Raw genomic sequence first — 14,384 nt, forward strand, 5'->3', positions numbered from 1 at the left:
GAGAAAGCAGTGAATGTCTGGAAACCAAGAAGACTTTGCTTCTGAGTACAGGTTGAGTAATTTTCAGTCATTTTACAGAAGAGATGGTGGAGTGAAAACACAATGATTTTCATATATAAAATCTGGTTGCAAAGAAAAGTGGCACAACTGTTTCTCATATCCAAAGTCAATATGAATAAAAATAATTGCCTTAAATTGGAAGAAAGGGAATCTTGGTTAAACACAAAATGGCACTAAATGACCTGTTGAGGTCCTTTTCTCCTCTGATTCTGTGATTGCTGGAAAGTGTTTTGCTTTAAAGTCACTTGCTTAGGACTGTCAGCAGAGCTGGTAGTGCCTGCAAGAAAAGGAGGCTGCAGTTAAAGGAATAAAGAACTCACTGCCTAAAATGCACAGCACACCAGTTTATCTGGTTAGCACTAGTGATACTAACTTCAGCTTTTAATCATACTGTAGCAAACTGTCAGAAGTCTATGTAAATAAATGTGCTTAAAAACCACTTAATTATAAAACAATTATTCCCTGAAGCATCAAGCATTAGTTTAATCAGTGTTGGCAACTTCCATGATTTTATTGATTCTAATCAATCTGAGGCAGCCTGATTTCAGTTGAGAGATGGTGTAATGAGCTATTTTATTTATTAAAAAAACATTAGACCTGCAAATTACATGGAAAATCCTAAAAGTGTAATCTGATCATATGGTAAAAATGAAAAAGCCAGAAGGTGAATAAAGCCTCTAGGTTTATAATTTTAGGAGATCTGACTCACAAATTTTGAACTCCTGGTTTGGCAGTATGAAATTACAGTGCCCTATATTCTGCTGTTATGACTATTTCCATAGTACTGATCACGCATTTGTGTCATTTGCCAAAAAACATGTTATAAATTTGCAGAACTTTATTTATAAGTCACAAAAACAAAGGAGTGCTTATATAAATAAGATGATGTCTTGTGGCTGCCCTTTAAATTAACAAGGAGCAGCTGTGCACAAATCCTGGAGGTATATAAATACAAAGTAAGTTACATAGTTCCCCCTACATACACTATGATTTTTAATGCAACACCTTGTTAGAAGAATCTTGTCATTTTATATGCTGGTAGTTCTTGTCTGAATTCCAAGCAGCAGACATATCTTCACAAATATAAACGAGATGAAGAATTTCAGTGATGAAAAGGTGTTGTGACAAAGTATTACTACATCTTAGAATAGCAGTTGCTTAGACTTTTCTGAACTGATTGCTATATTATGAAATAATCCGTTCTCACCAATACAATCTGATCTATGCAATTTTTTGGGATATTTTTACTAGGGAAATGGGTATTAGGGAAATGCATACCAGAATTTAAGGTCTAAGGTCTTCTGACTGCCAAACCTGAAAAAAAAATTAATTGCATTTCCAAGTGGCTGATGTCTGATTGAACTGTAACTTGGGTTCAGTCCTATTTTTATACTCCATTGCCTTATGAAACAAGTGGGGGGAAAAATCTTCCTTTTATCAAGATAAAGATAAGGGTTGAATTCTCAATTCTGCTCCGGATACTGAGCTCTTGCTTCACTGAAGAAAACTAAGTATCATCTTTATTTCTGGCTGGGTGGTGTAATGGAGAATAGCCTACAGCATATTACATAACACTGCTGAACAGGAAACATGGGTGCATAATCAATCCTAAACACAAATAAATGGATCAGAAAGAGGCCTGCCACTGCCAGTGGTGCCAAATTGCTGCTCTGGAAGTTGCTGTGAAAATACGGCTTACAGATTCAGGATGAGGGAATAACAGCGAATGTTTTGTTAAAGGGAAAATCAGACTTGTGCTGAAGTCCTCCCCATAAAGCTCACTCTTTAATTTCTGAACCAGTTGGTTTGGCTCACCTGTACCATGATTGCATATGAAGCAACATAAAAGGGAATCATGTGGCTCTTCCCATATGAGAGGATGACTACATGGATGAGTTGGTTCACAAACTGCTGACAAAAAGCAGGTTGGTAATAGCTCTGCTGAGAAGAGAGAATATGTCTAATGAGGTTTTAGAGGTTGCTCCCTCTCGTTAGACTGGACTTTCTCTAAGGACATCAGTAAGAGGTGATGGCAAGAACATCCTGTGAACTTCTGACTGAATAGGAATGAAAGTTAAAAAGCAGCTGGGATCTAGACATATCATTGTACAGAAGAAAACAGCACCTGTGTGCCCAGCTGGAAAAGAAATACTTCTGCAACAGGCTAAACAGCCTCAGTCCAGAGAGCTTTGAATTTTTCCTTAGGATGTCTCTTTACACCAGTAGCATTAAACTGGTGTGCTCACGTGTTCCTCCAAGATCTTTTCTCCAGATTTGCTACATCAAAACAACTCCAGTGATGAAATAAACAGGACTGAGAGAGTACTCACAGGGTGAGCAGTAATCCAGTCAATGCAAACACCTCTTTAGGAGGTTACCAGCACGTGTGGGTGTCAGCACAACCATATCAGGGCCACACTAGTTACTGGGCTGAGGAAACCCCAAACAAGTTTTGTCTGGGGCTGTTGTGTATATTTTGTGCCTGGGCTGATAAAACATGTAGTTAAAAGCTTTGGGCCAAATAAATGAAATGTCACTTCTAAATTGGATAAACCTTGTTAGATTACAGCTATAGTTAAATGAGACATCAGATTAATTTTGCTGCAAAGACTGTTTATTGTGTTAATCAATATTGTGTTATTTCTACTCCACTTGTTCTCTCCATCTACTGTTTCTATAAATATGTTTTTGAGGCAGGAGTCTTCTTTTTACTCTGGAATAACAGGGTCTGAGTTTGTACTGCAGCTATTAAAACAGGGTTCTTGTGCATTATTAGTGCTCCTAAGGGACAGTCCTCAAAAGGATACAAATAATAAACAACATCAACTTTTCAGCTGAAACAGACTTTATTATCCACCTCTCTTTGTACTGCTCTGGCATTTCTCCCTGTCCCATATAATACAATCAACTGAATGAAGTGGCAGTGAATTACAGGAAGAGATGGTTCAGTGATGAATCAGTCACTGGTCTAACTACAGGAGAAACCGACACCCTTCCCATCAAAGAAATATGCACACGGGATATACAGAGCAGCTCCTGTAGGCAGAGACAGCTGATGGTTCCCATTTTCCAGTGACTTCTTTTAGATTGCTCCAAGGTCAGAACCCATGTGAAAAAAAAAAAAAAAAAAAAAAAAAAGAAATCAAGATCCATGTAAGACTTATAGTTATTTAAGCATGTTCAATATGTATAGTCAGAAATCCAGGCTCTTCCATCACAAAACTACACACATAATGCACAGAAGAGGTGGGGTTCTCATGTCTTGTAAAAAAGGCTTTGAAAAAGACACTAATGGAAACAAGGATGTTTTTGAACAGGAGTTACAGTGCCTATAATAATTGTATGAATACGAATCACTCTGGGAAAAGCTGTAACACATTTTCTATGAGGCCAGGTACAGCAAACTGCTGAAGGCTGGGGACAAAACTAATGAAAGAGAATTTAAGTATACAGTGACATTAATCCTTCTCTCACACAACTCCTGAAGTCTGTGGATAGCAAACTTTTAGCAACATTTTTAAAGGAGCTACTCACTAAGACTCCTTGTATTAAAAAGAAAAAAAAATCTCAGAATGCTGTTTTGCCCTCCTCACTAGCACTGGAATATTTTGAAGTGTTTGTCTCAGAGTACGGAGGCATAATTTGCAGAAACCACAGCGGATTTTCATGTTTAATGTATTTTCATCAAAGCACTTTCCTACCTCCGAGTTAATAGCTCCATAGCTTTTGCTAAACGTAGGTGTGACGACATCCCACATTAGCACAACAGACAAGAATTTGGAGGCGGTTCAAGAATGGTCACGCAGGAACACGCAGCAACAGAGCCCCCAAAGCCCCACCGGTGCCATTCCCTGAGTTCTGGTGCCGGGGCAGGAAGGGACAGCCCGCTGCCATTCCCTCAGTTCTGATGGGCGACAGGATGGGAGAACCCGGTGCCACTCCCCGGGTTTGGGTACCGGGACAGACACGGGGCGGGGGTGTTGTCAGCCCGCCAAGTTCGGGCGAAATAAGGCTAAACACGGGCTCGGCGGGACTTTCCCTCAGGCGCTTTCCCTCAGCGGGAGGGCGCGGAGCTGCGTGAGGGGAGGCGTTCCGCCATGACAGTTCGGGGGGCGCCGCGGCGGGGCAGGGGCGGCGGCCGCTCCGCGCTGACAATCGGGGGGGGGGGAAGCTGAAGGGAGGCGTGTGTCTGTGCCAGGGAGGGAGGGCGAAATTTCTGCCGCCCTGCGACCAAGTAAGGGCAAATTCCCCAGTGCCGGGCCGAGCGCTCAGGAATTACAAACACCGCACGGCGCGAGCGCCCGCGCACCCGCAGCCCCCCACACGCCGCGAGTCCGCGCGGGCGGAGCGCGGGGGCGTCCCGTAGCGACCGCCCCGCCCCCGCCTGCCATTGGACAGCGCTGCTGTCAATCCCCGGCATAACGTCATGTCAGCTGGAACTTTCTAGCTGAGGCTCGCGGCGGGGGCGGGGCGAGCGGACAGCACGGGCGCGGATTGGCTGAGCGCGATGGCGCACGAGAAAAACCCGGAAGAATCGCGGCCCCCGAGGGGCGGGCTGGCGGGTAGGCGCTGGCTGTTCTGATTGGCCAGCGCTTTGAGGGCGGGCACTGCCCGGCGGCTCGCGGGGGCGATTGGCCAAACGGCTGTTCGAGGGGCGTCCGGATTGGCCGTCAGGGTTCTGGCAGGTTCCAGAAGCGGCAGCGGCGGGTATAAAGGGAGCGGCGGCGGCGCGAGCAGGGCATATCGCGCCGCGGCGGCAGCTGGAGCGGGCGGGGTGGACACGGGCGAACAACAGCGCAAACAGCCGACACCATGTCTGCCAAGGGGCCGGCGATCGGCATCGACCTGGGCACCACGTACTCCTGCGTGGGTGTCTTCCAGCACGGCAAGGTGGAGATCATCGCCAACGATCAGGGTAACCGCACCACACCCAGCTATGTGGCGTTCACTGATACGGAGCGGCTCATCGGGGATGCTGCCAAGAACCAGGTAGCAATGAACCCCACCAACACCATCTTTGATGCCAAGCGCCTCATCGGCCGCAAGTACGACGACCCCACGGTGCAGTCGGACATGAAGCATTGGCCTTTCCGTGTGGTGAATGAGGGAGGCAAGCCCAAGGTGCAGGTGGAGTACAAGGGGGAGATGAAGACCTTCTTCCCAGAGGAGATCAGCTCCATGGTGCTCACCAAGATGAAGGAGATTGCTGAGGCCTATCTGGGGTGCAAGGTGCAGAATGCTGTCATCACAGTGCCAGCGTACTTCAATGACTCCCAGCGCCAGGCCACCAAGGACGCCGGCACCATCACAGGCCTCAATGTGATGCGTATCATCAACGAGCCCACTGCAGCCGCTATCGCTTATGGCCTGGACAAGAAGGGAACCCGGGCTGGAGAGAAGAATGTGCTCATCTTTGACCTGGGAGGGGGCACTTTCGATGTCTCCATCCTTACCATCGAGGATGGGATTTTTGAGGTAAAGTCCACGGCTGGTGATACCCATTTGGGTGGGGAGGACTTTGACAACCGCATGGTGAACCACTTTGTGGAAGAATTCAAGCGCAAGCACAAGCGTGACATTGCTGGTAACAAGCGAGCGGTGAGGCGGCTGCGCACAGCTTGTGAGAGGGCAAAGCGCACCCTCAGCTCCTCCACGCAGGCCAGCATTGAGATTGACTCTCTGTTTGAGGGCATTGACTTCTACACCTCCATTACTCGTGCCCGTTTTGAGGAGCTCAATGCTGACCTTTTCCGTGGCACCCTGGAGCCAGTGGAGAAGGCTCTGCGTGATGCCAAGCTTGACAAGGGCCAGATCCAGGAGATCGTGCTCGTGGGTGGCTCTACCCGTATCCCCAAGATCCAGAAGCTGCTACAGGATTTCTTCAATGGTAAAGAGCTCAACAAGAGCATCAATCCCGATGAGGCTGTGGCTTATGGTGCTGCCGTACAAGCAGCTATCCTCATGGGAGACAAGTCTGAGAATGTGCAGGATCTGCTGCTGTTGGATGTTACCCCTCTGTCCCTGGGCATCGAGACGGCTGGAGGAGTGATGACCGCTCTCATCAAGCGCAACACCACCATCCCCACCAAACAAACTCAGACCTTCACCACCTACTCAGACAACCAGAGCAGCGTCCTGGTCCAGGTGTACGAAGGTGAGAGGGCTATGACAAGGGATAACAACTTGCTGGGCAAGTTTGACCTAACAGGCATCCCCCCAGCACCCAGGGGAGTCCCCCAGATCGAGGTCACTTTTGACATCGATGCCAATGGTATCCTGAACGTCAGCGCTGTGGACAAGAGCACGGGTAAGGAGAACAAGATCACCATCACCAATGACAAGGGTCGTCTCAGCAAGGACGACATTGACCGTATGGTGCAAGAAGCAGAGAAGTACAAAGCAGAGGATGAAGCTAACCGGGATCGGGTGGCAGCTAAGAACTCCCTGGAGTCCTACACTTACAACATGAAGCAGACAGTGGAGGACGATAAACTGAAGGGAAAGATCAGTGACCAGGACAAGCAGAAAGTGCTCGACAAGTGCAAGGAGGTGGTGTCTTGGCTCGACCGCAACCAGATGGCTGAGAAGGAAGAGTATGAGCACAAGCAGAAAGAGCTGGAGAAACTCTGCAACCCGATCGTCACAAAATTGTACCGGGGAGATGGAGGGGCTGGGGCAGGTGGCTCCGGCGGCCCTACCATTGAAGAAGTAGATTAAAGAGGACTGAAGTATAGACTGGTTTATGGACAGTCACTCCATTCTTTGCTTTGTTGTTTTTTTTTCTAACGTTTAAGGAAAACGTCCTTGCCGATAACAGAGTTTATTCTGTTGGGTGTGTATAAAGGCAGATCTGTCAGCTTGGTTTTGATAAGAGGGAAGGCACGTCCTGCTTTATAAGGTTAGTAATAGACAAATGTTGTTAATTCAGATACAGCTGTTTGTATTCTGGATGTTTGTCTCTGTCTCTTCTAAAGTAACCACTTGACTGTTGCAGTTGACAAGTTTCAAGTTATGCATGAAAACCTTTACAGAAGATGAAAAAAAAATTTGCCAAATTTGGCTTCTGGAAATTTTGGTAATAAATAAAATGTTTTAAAAGCATAAATCTATCCTCTTTCTCCTCTCTGTGAAGGGGCAATAGTTGCGGGGGGCGGGGGGGGGAGGGGGTAAGGAATACCTTCCTGGTGGTGTCTGTGGCTCTGGGTGGTGACAGCAGTGGAGCAGGGGGGTGTTGGGCTCCGGAGGGGTGGCTGATGCCCCTAGAGTGGTAATGGGAGAGAGCATGGGGGCTCCCTGAGGGGAGCCCAGCTTGGATTGGGTGCTGGGGAGGGGGTGTCCTGGTATTGCAGCCCCCCAACCTCGTGGCAGGGGCCAAGGGATTGCGGCTCCTGGGATTTTCACAGCAGGGAGAAATTCCCCAGAGTTGTGTGCTGGTGCTGTTTTGGGGCAGGACCTGCTCTTACCCGCAACTGGTGTCCGGGGCTGCAGTTCCCAGCTTGGGAATGCATCGTGTGTGTGTGCCTGGGAGAGAACAGCAGGGAAATGAGGACAACAGAAATAGTCCTGCTTGGCAGGTGCTGGGGCTCGATAGAGACCGGTTTGTGGGCAGCTGTAAAGTTGCTGAGTTATTCTTGGGCTGCTTTGTGTATGCTGAGCTTTCGATACTTTACTGTGTGTTTTTCTCCTCTTTAGACAATCAGAAGTAGAGCTGGGAGTGCTGAGTAAGGAGCTGGTATGCTGAACTTAATAGAATAGGCAAAATCTGTAGTAGTTAAACTCGTCTGGCTTTGCTGCAAACTGTCTGCAGAGCTTTTCATTTGTATAAGAAAGCAAAAAAACCTGGCAGGCAGCGTTGGGAGTCCGAGGCGCTGTGAGTTAATGAGCTCCCCTGCAGCAGCCTGATGGCATGCACATTTCGGACTGGCTTGTCCTTTAAGGGAAAAAACTGCAGAGCAGTGGGCAGCTGAAGGGAATCGGCTGCCGTGTTTTGGTTTGTTGCTTGTTTGGATGTCGGCAGCGTTAGTGTCCTGGGAACCGTGGTGGGTGCTGCCCTGCCAGCTCTCCCCACTGCAAACAACTTTTAGGAAGGACTCTGATTCCTTAAGCTTGTGGGTGATGTATATTAAAAAAAAAAAAAATCTATAAAAAGGTTTTTTGTGTCAAGAAGGGAGGCAACAATAAAGTTGTTCAGTATTTAATAAAAAGCAGAGATGTAACACTCTGGTTTATTACATTGATTTCTCTCATATAGCTTTCCAGGGCACTCACTGACTGTGGCTTTCTCTTCACTGGCTGCAGAAAAGGGTTGCAGTCATCACAGGGGGGAATGTGAGGCTTTTAAAAAGCTTGTTTGATAGCTGTTGTTGCAAATGACTCAAAACCACTTCAGGTTTTTGGAGCAGTTCGCAGGTAAATGTCAGTGCCATGACAGTGAGATTGGAGAAGTCGATTGCAGCAACTTCAGCACCTGCTGAGGGCTTCAGTGAGATCTCCAAAGGCAGCAATCAGGCTCTTGGCATTCAGGTACACGGCACTTTCCTGGCTGTATCCAGCTACACTACCTCTTGATTTCCAGGCTGTAACACAGAGAGGGCCTCTGGGAATGAGAAGGTACTGTGACTTTTATTTTTCCCCTAGGAACGAATAGGTAATATGTTTATGGATGGCATTAGATTATCTGTAAATGGAAAGTTGTTGCTGTAAACTGTAATATTTTGTCAGATAAACTCTTCCTAACCAAAATCCCACTACTATGGGATAACAATAAAGAATAGGTAGCACCCATTTTCATTGTAAATGCAGGCTGAACTATTTTTTTCTATTAACCAACTGGTAATTGCCCTTGCCACATAGTTTCCTTTACTTTTCAGCCCTCGGTTTGCATTCCTCAGCGTCGCTTCCCAGTTATTAAACACAATTTTTTGTTATTTAAGTGTCTTGCAGAGTTAATGTAGCTAAATGCACACAGCAGACAGTTTGTCTCACGCCTGTGCTGTTTTCTGTCCTTCCCCTCCCCTCGGCCACTGCTGCTCTTTGCCTGTTCCAGCAGTGGGGCAGTCAGGGAGAAGAGACCAGGGATGTGGGGTCCCCATATAGATGGTGAAAGAGTTTGAGGACAACAACAAGTTAACACTGTGAGAGTTGTAATTTTTTTTTCTTACGAAAGGGGTGTTTTTTCCACCCCACAACTTTTACTTACCCCACACCTAAGGCTATGTGTGGGGTATGTAAAGGATTGGAAACTTGTGCTGACTTACAGCTTGGGAAAAGATTTGTAGTCTTGAGGCACAAAGTAGCCTTTCGAATATGTGAACAAGCTCCCAGAACGCAAGAAGCAGAAAACTTGACGAGCTCAGAGCTAGATTCCTTGCATTCATTCACTTAGTTTATAAAACAGAGAAAAACTTCACGTTGATTTTCAGTATGTTGTACTAACTGTACAGTGAACTCTGATCCCCTTAGTGGAAACTTCCCTCTGACTCCAGTGGGTCTCTTTTCCCCCCCTTCCCTCCCCTCCCCAGTTTCTTAAAGAAATAAAGTCAATTTCCCGAATGCTGCTCCTCATTTGCTAATAGGTGCATTTGGTGTGTCCATGTCCTTCTGGAGAGCAGTTGCACATTTCAAATGAATTTGGCAGAGCCAGGAAAGTAATCTTGTCTAAAATCTGCAGTTTCATTGCTTTTGCACTCAGCGTCTCTCATCCTGTGCACACTCCTGACTCACAGGAAAGCCAGCTGCTCCTGTCAAAACCCTGGGCCTGGCTTTCTGAACTTTGCCACGCTCCCACAAGGCTGTGTAAGAAAGATGAAGCCCACAAACGGGAGAATGTAAAGTGCTTGTAACTTCCTAGCACAAGTGCAACTCCTGTATTAACTTTTGAGGGCTCTGTATATTTTCTGATTGAGTTTGGATGATGTTATTTCAAATAGAGGAACACCCGTGGCATTAACACTGGAGAATTTAATCACCCAAATTAAACCCCTAAAGCCAAGCCGTGCCTCCTGCGTGCGGCGCAGGTCGCCCTGCAATTCCCCACCGTCGCTTTGCAGGGGAAAGAGCCAAAAAAAAAGACAAAGCCGAAAGCATTACTAAAACACCGCGCCGTGTGAGAGCCGTCGGAGGGAGCTGAGGACACGAGAGCTGTCTGAGGGCAGCCCACGGGGGAGCCGGGACGTGCTCGGACAGGCTGTGTCCACCCAGCCGGCCGGGTGAGTCAGCCCGGCCCCGCCGCCTCCGGAGCGTCTGTTTGAAGTTGTGCGCACAGGACTTGCAGACAGGCTGCAGCCCTGCTCATCCCTTGTGATACCATCTTAAAGGCAGGAATGAATACATCCCAGCAGCCTGCCTTTTATCTCTCGGGAGGCACTGCGTGGAGCCCTGCAGGCTGGGTAGCGTTTCTTTTGGGAGCTGCCTGTCATTTAGGTTCTCCTTGAAGGTTTGGGGCTCTGTGGGGTGCAGCCAAGGTAGGAGATGAAGGCTTGCAGGACTGCACCATAAATATTGTCTTCCTCATTGTGAGCTGCTCCTGCAGATACATATGAGGAGCAGGAAGAAAGAGAAAAAATATTCAGGAAATTCACATTTCCAGTCTTGGCACTCACATTAAATGCGAGGCATCACATTTAAGTATGTGTGCTCACACCCAGCACGCATACTTAAAAGTTCCTTTTTTTCAGTCTTGTCAGTGCAGTGCAGCGTAACAGCATTTTGAACTCGACTTATCTCAAAGGTGTTCCTCGTTTCTCCTCCTTGGCCCTGTGCCTGGCATGAGTTTCCCTTACTGTGTCCCTTCAGAAAGCACACGGTGGTCTTATCTCTGCTCAGTCAGGTACGCTGCACCTTGGCACTCGGGAGTCCTGGGACATTAAAGCAGCAAAGCATGTGGATGTTCTTACAGCAGCAAAATTACGTTCTGTAGTTGCTCATCACAGGAAAGTTATCACCCCTCCCTACCCCACAGCAAAACAAGTTATGCTAGTAAAGCTTCTTTAGCACACCTATGTGGGTCAGGTATCACATCTCTCTCTTCCACATATTTATGCAGGCAGAAGCCTATAGCACAGAGCTGCCTCTAGAGCAGCTCTTGCTTGCAGCAGCGTGGTGATTATAGAGTTGGGCAGGCCAGCATTTCCAGATGCAACAACATATTTCACTTCCACATATGAAATGGCAGTATTAAAACCCCCTGATCCACCCTTGCATGACCCATTTGCCTTTACTCTCTCCTGCATCAAGAGGGTGGAGACAGAGACAAGCTGGTTGCCCTTGTCATCCCAATAACAGCACCAGCCAGGAATTTCAGAGAGGGAAGAAATTTCCCTCTAAGAGCCAACACTTTTTTTGTAGTCTTAAAGAAAATTGCGAGTACAGGAAATTTTTGCCCCTTTTCCACTGCTGAAGATACTCTCTCCCACCATGCAGGAACTGTTTTTTGTGCAAAGGTTGACAGATTTCTGTTGCATCCTGGACTAAGCAGGATGTGTGTGGGGACTAAGCAAGTGTGAGGTTGTTCTTGCCCATACTTAGGTAGCAGTTGGCAGCACCTGTACTTTACCTGCGGGAGCAGTTAAAAATGTCACTGCTCCAAATCATTTGCAGGTCAGCAGTTAAAAATCTATCTTGACTAGGATTAAGGAGACAAAACCACTTCCAGAAGTGGCAATATTATGTACTTTGGCAGCACTCTATAGAAACCTCTATGGGTTTAGAAGGTCTTGGTTGCCTTTCTATATTCACTGCCAAGCATCATGAAATACATTTTGTCAATCTTGTAAGAGCTGCTGCACAGTTGCACTGACAGTCTAGCAATCACATGTCATGGATGAAAGCAGAATTTCTTTTTGCCAGGCTGTATCTAAAAATGTACACATATTTCTTTCAAAACCACATTTGGAAGACTCCTTATTTCCCTGCTGAAAACCTCATTCATTTGCATTTGTGTTTGCAAATGTTCCAACACAGCCTGGTTAAAGACATTTGATGGTAGCTAGTCCTTAGTCCTACCTCCAGCACTACAGGTGGGAGATAACTAATTTTAAAATTTTGATAATGTAAAAAGTCTCTGTCATGCAGGAAAAACTAAAAGCCAGGTTCTCTGCCATAATTTCCTTCTAGTTTCCTTCAAAGCTCACAGAACTGAATAGAGAAGATCTCGTCTATAGCATTTCTATATTAAGTTTTCACCTTTCTTCTCCCTCTATTTCTGTAGATAGCTATTATATCCTGAGAAGAACTAGAAATTAAGATATGACACTATTTGGTAAGGTTCGTAGATTTCTGAGTGCCTCAGAATACAGAATCAAATTCAAAATTTTGAAAATACCTTTTGAGTATGAAGTACTTTTTAATACTTCTTTCTTTCTGTCAGAGGCACTTTAATAACAAAAGGTTGATTGTTGGGGGCACAAAGCTATGTGAAAAGGGCTGACAACTGCTCATGTTCAATAATCTCATCTGATAAAACCACAGAGGGGGAGTAATGGCACGAGGAGTTCACTAAAAGAATGTGCAGCTCGTTTTTCTGGCTTTCCAAAATCAGACTGCGTGCCTGTAAGTGGTGCCAGGCAGTTGCTGCCTCCTGAGTTCCCTTAGACTTTTGGTGTGGAGTCAGGACCTGATTCTGCCTTTGCCTGTCAGCACCTTCAGCCAGGCTGCAGCTGTGGCTGTGAGGCCACAGGGCTCTGGTTCTGGGGCACAGCTGGTGCTGGATGTGAGGTGGACACAGTACCTCTCTAGAAGTTACACTGCAGCTACCAAACTGCCCTTTGCTTTGGATCATCCAAGGAATGCACTGTTCAAATTGCCAAAAACAGGGAATTAGGAGCTTCCATGTTGCACAAAACTGAAGTGAAAATCTGCACCAGTGTTCATGGTATTTTGCCCAAGGGACAGTATTTATTCCATTCACACAGCATGATCCTGTTTTTAATGAGCAGGCAGAGCACTTGGCAGGTAAATGGCGTAGTCATGGACAGTATTAGCTACTGTGACATTGAAATCTGTGCTTGTGTGTCCAATGCAAACAATAATGCACGCACGGAGTCTAATATTCCCAGAGAAACCAGGGCTGACATTTAACAGCCCCTGGGAAAAGAGGAGGAAATTAATGCAGTGGGTATGGGAGACAGAGGCTTGACACAGCAAGAATAAAGAGGCAGAGAAGAGGTGGATGACTGGATGGTGAGTCAGTGATATTTTTGTTGAGTTTATGCATTTGTTTACTTTCTGGGTGTGATATCCAAATTAAACATTAGATATACCTAAAGAATGGGTACATATACATATTGTTGAGTGTTCTCAGCTACTGGGATGCTCATGGACACATAAACACCACAAGAAACAACACTAAAAGAAGCCTATTAAAAGTTCAAGGTCAGTTGTTCAGAATTATGATGATTGGAGCAAGCCTGTTGCTTGCTTTCTTTGTGCTTATGCCTCATGTTTTTAATTATGCACTAACAGGTTTTAATATTTTTTTCTTCTGCAGGGCACCAGCCTCAGTCAGTGCACACAATGGGCAGTGTAAGCTCTAAGAAGGTAGTAGTTTCTGATTGAACATACACCTTATTTACTGTGTGTTGTTCAGACCCAGCTCTGAAGAAGAATTGTTGCTTAGGATGCTGCCTGTGGAACTCATCACCATCACATCTTGATTGCTTCACATTATCTATTTAGTTTTTACCCCTCAGATGTGCATAATTCCCACAAGAAAGGTGATAAATCAGCAAAAGCAAAATGCCATGTGTCTATTATGGCATCTTCCACTGGAAATGCCAAGGAGCTGGTTTTTTCTGAGAATTTAGTGTTATGCTTTTCTTGGACTATTCAAAGCAGATTTCCATTACAGAGGAAGGTTTCTCTCCCGTGCCTCCTGCACTTCAAACACTAACACAGGTAGCCCTGGGTCTCTGCAACACATCCCTTACTTTTGCCAATTCTTTTAGCATAACTTTTACTGGAGTCAAGATGGGCCAGTGGTCTCCTGAGGCTGCTGACAGCCCTGCTCTCTAAAAATGAGCCAATGAGCCATCAGTTCCATACATTCTCGTCTCCCCTGAGCCTGTTTCTACAGTGCTGCCTGGCTGCCACGGATGAGATCTGAGGTTGTTCCCAAACCTGCTTCTCTCATCCTCTTAAATATGTAACTTGGCTGCCAAGTCATAGATATGCACTTGGCAGCTGGCAATAGCAACTGGAAACACAACATACACAATGCAGTTGTATAAAAAAAATGGAAAGAGATGGCTGCAGAGAGCAGAGCCAGAGAGGAATTTTCAGGCTGTTTTGAGATCCTTGCTTACCTATCCACGGACTGATTCTGAGTG

The 14,384-nt window shown here is 46.2% G+C and overlaps 1 protein-coding gene across 1 annotated transcript; it reads left to right on the forward strand.

Moving 5' to 3' along the window:
- Nucleotides 1-4,792: 4,792 nt before the first annotated feature.
- HSPA2 (heat shock protein family A (Hsp70) member 2) lies at nt 4,793-7,165 on the forward strand. Its single transcript, XM_053979399.1, has one exon. It carries the CDS (start codon nt 4,873-4,875, stop codon nt 6,775-6,777), a length of 1,905 nt encoding a protein of 634 aa, XP_053835374.1. The 5' UTR covers nt 4,793-4,872; the 3' UTR covers nt 6,778-7,165.
- The last annotated feature ends 7,219 nt before the right edge of the window (nt 7,166-14,384 follow it).

Source organism: Vidua macroura, chromosome 6, assembly GCF_024509145.1.
Source record: "Vidua macroura isolate BioBank_ID:100142 chromosome 6, ASM2450914v1, whole genome shotgun sequence".
In the NCBI taxonomy this organism is placed as follows: Eukaryota; Metazoa; Chordata; class Aves; order Passeriformes; family Viduidae; genus Vidua; species Vidua macroura.

Excerpts from the sequence above, each read along its gene's own strand:
- HSPA2 (XM_053979399.1), top strand. The coding sequence starts at position 4,873 with ATGTCTGCCAAGGGGCCGGCGATCGGCATCGACCTGGGCACCACGTAC.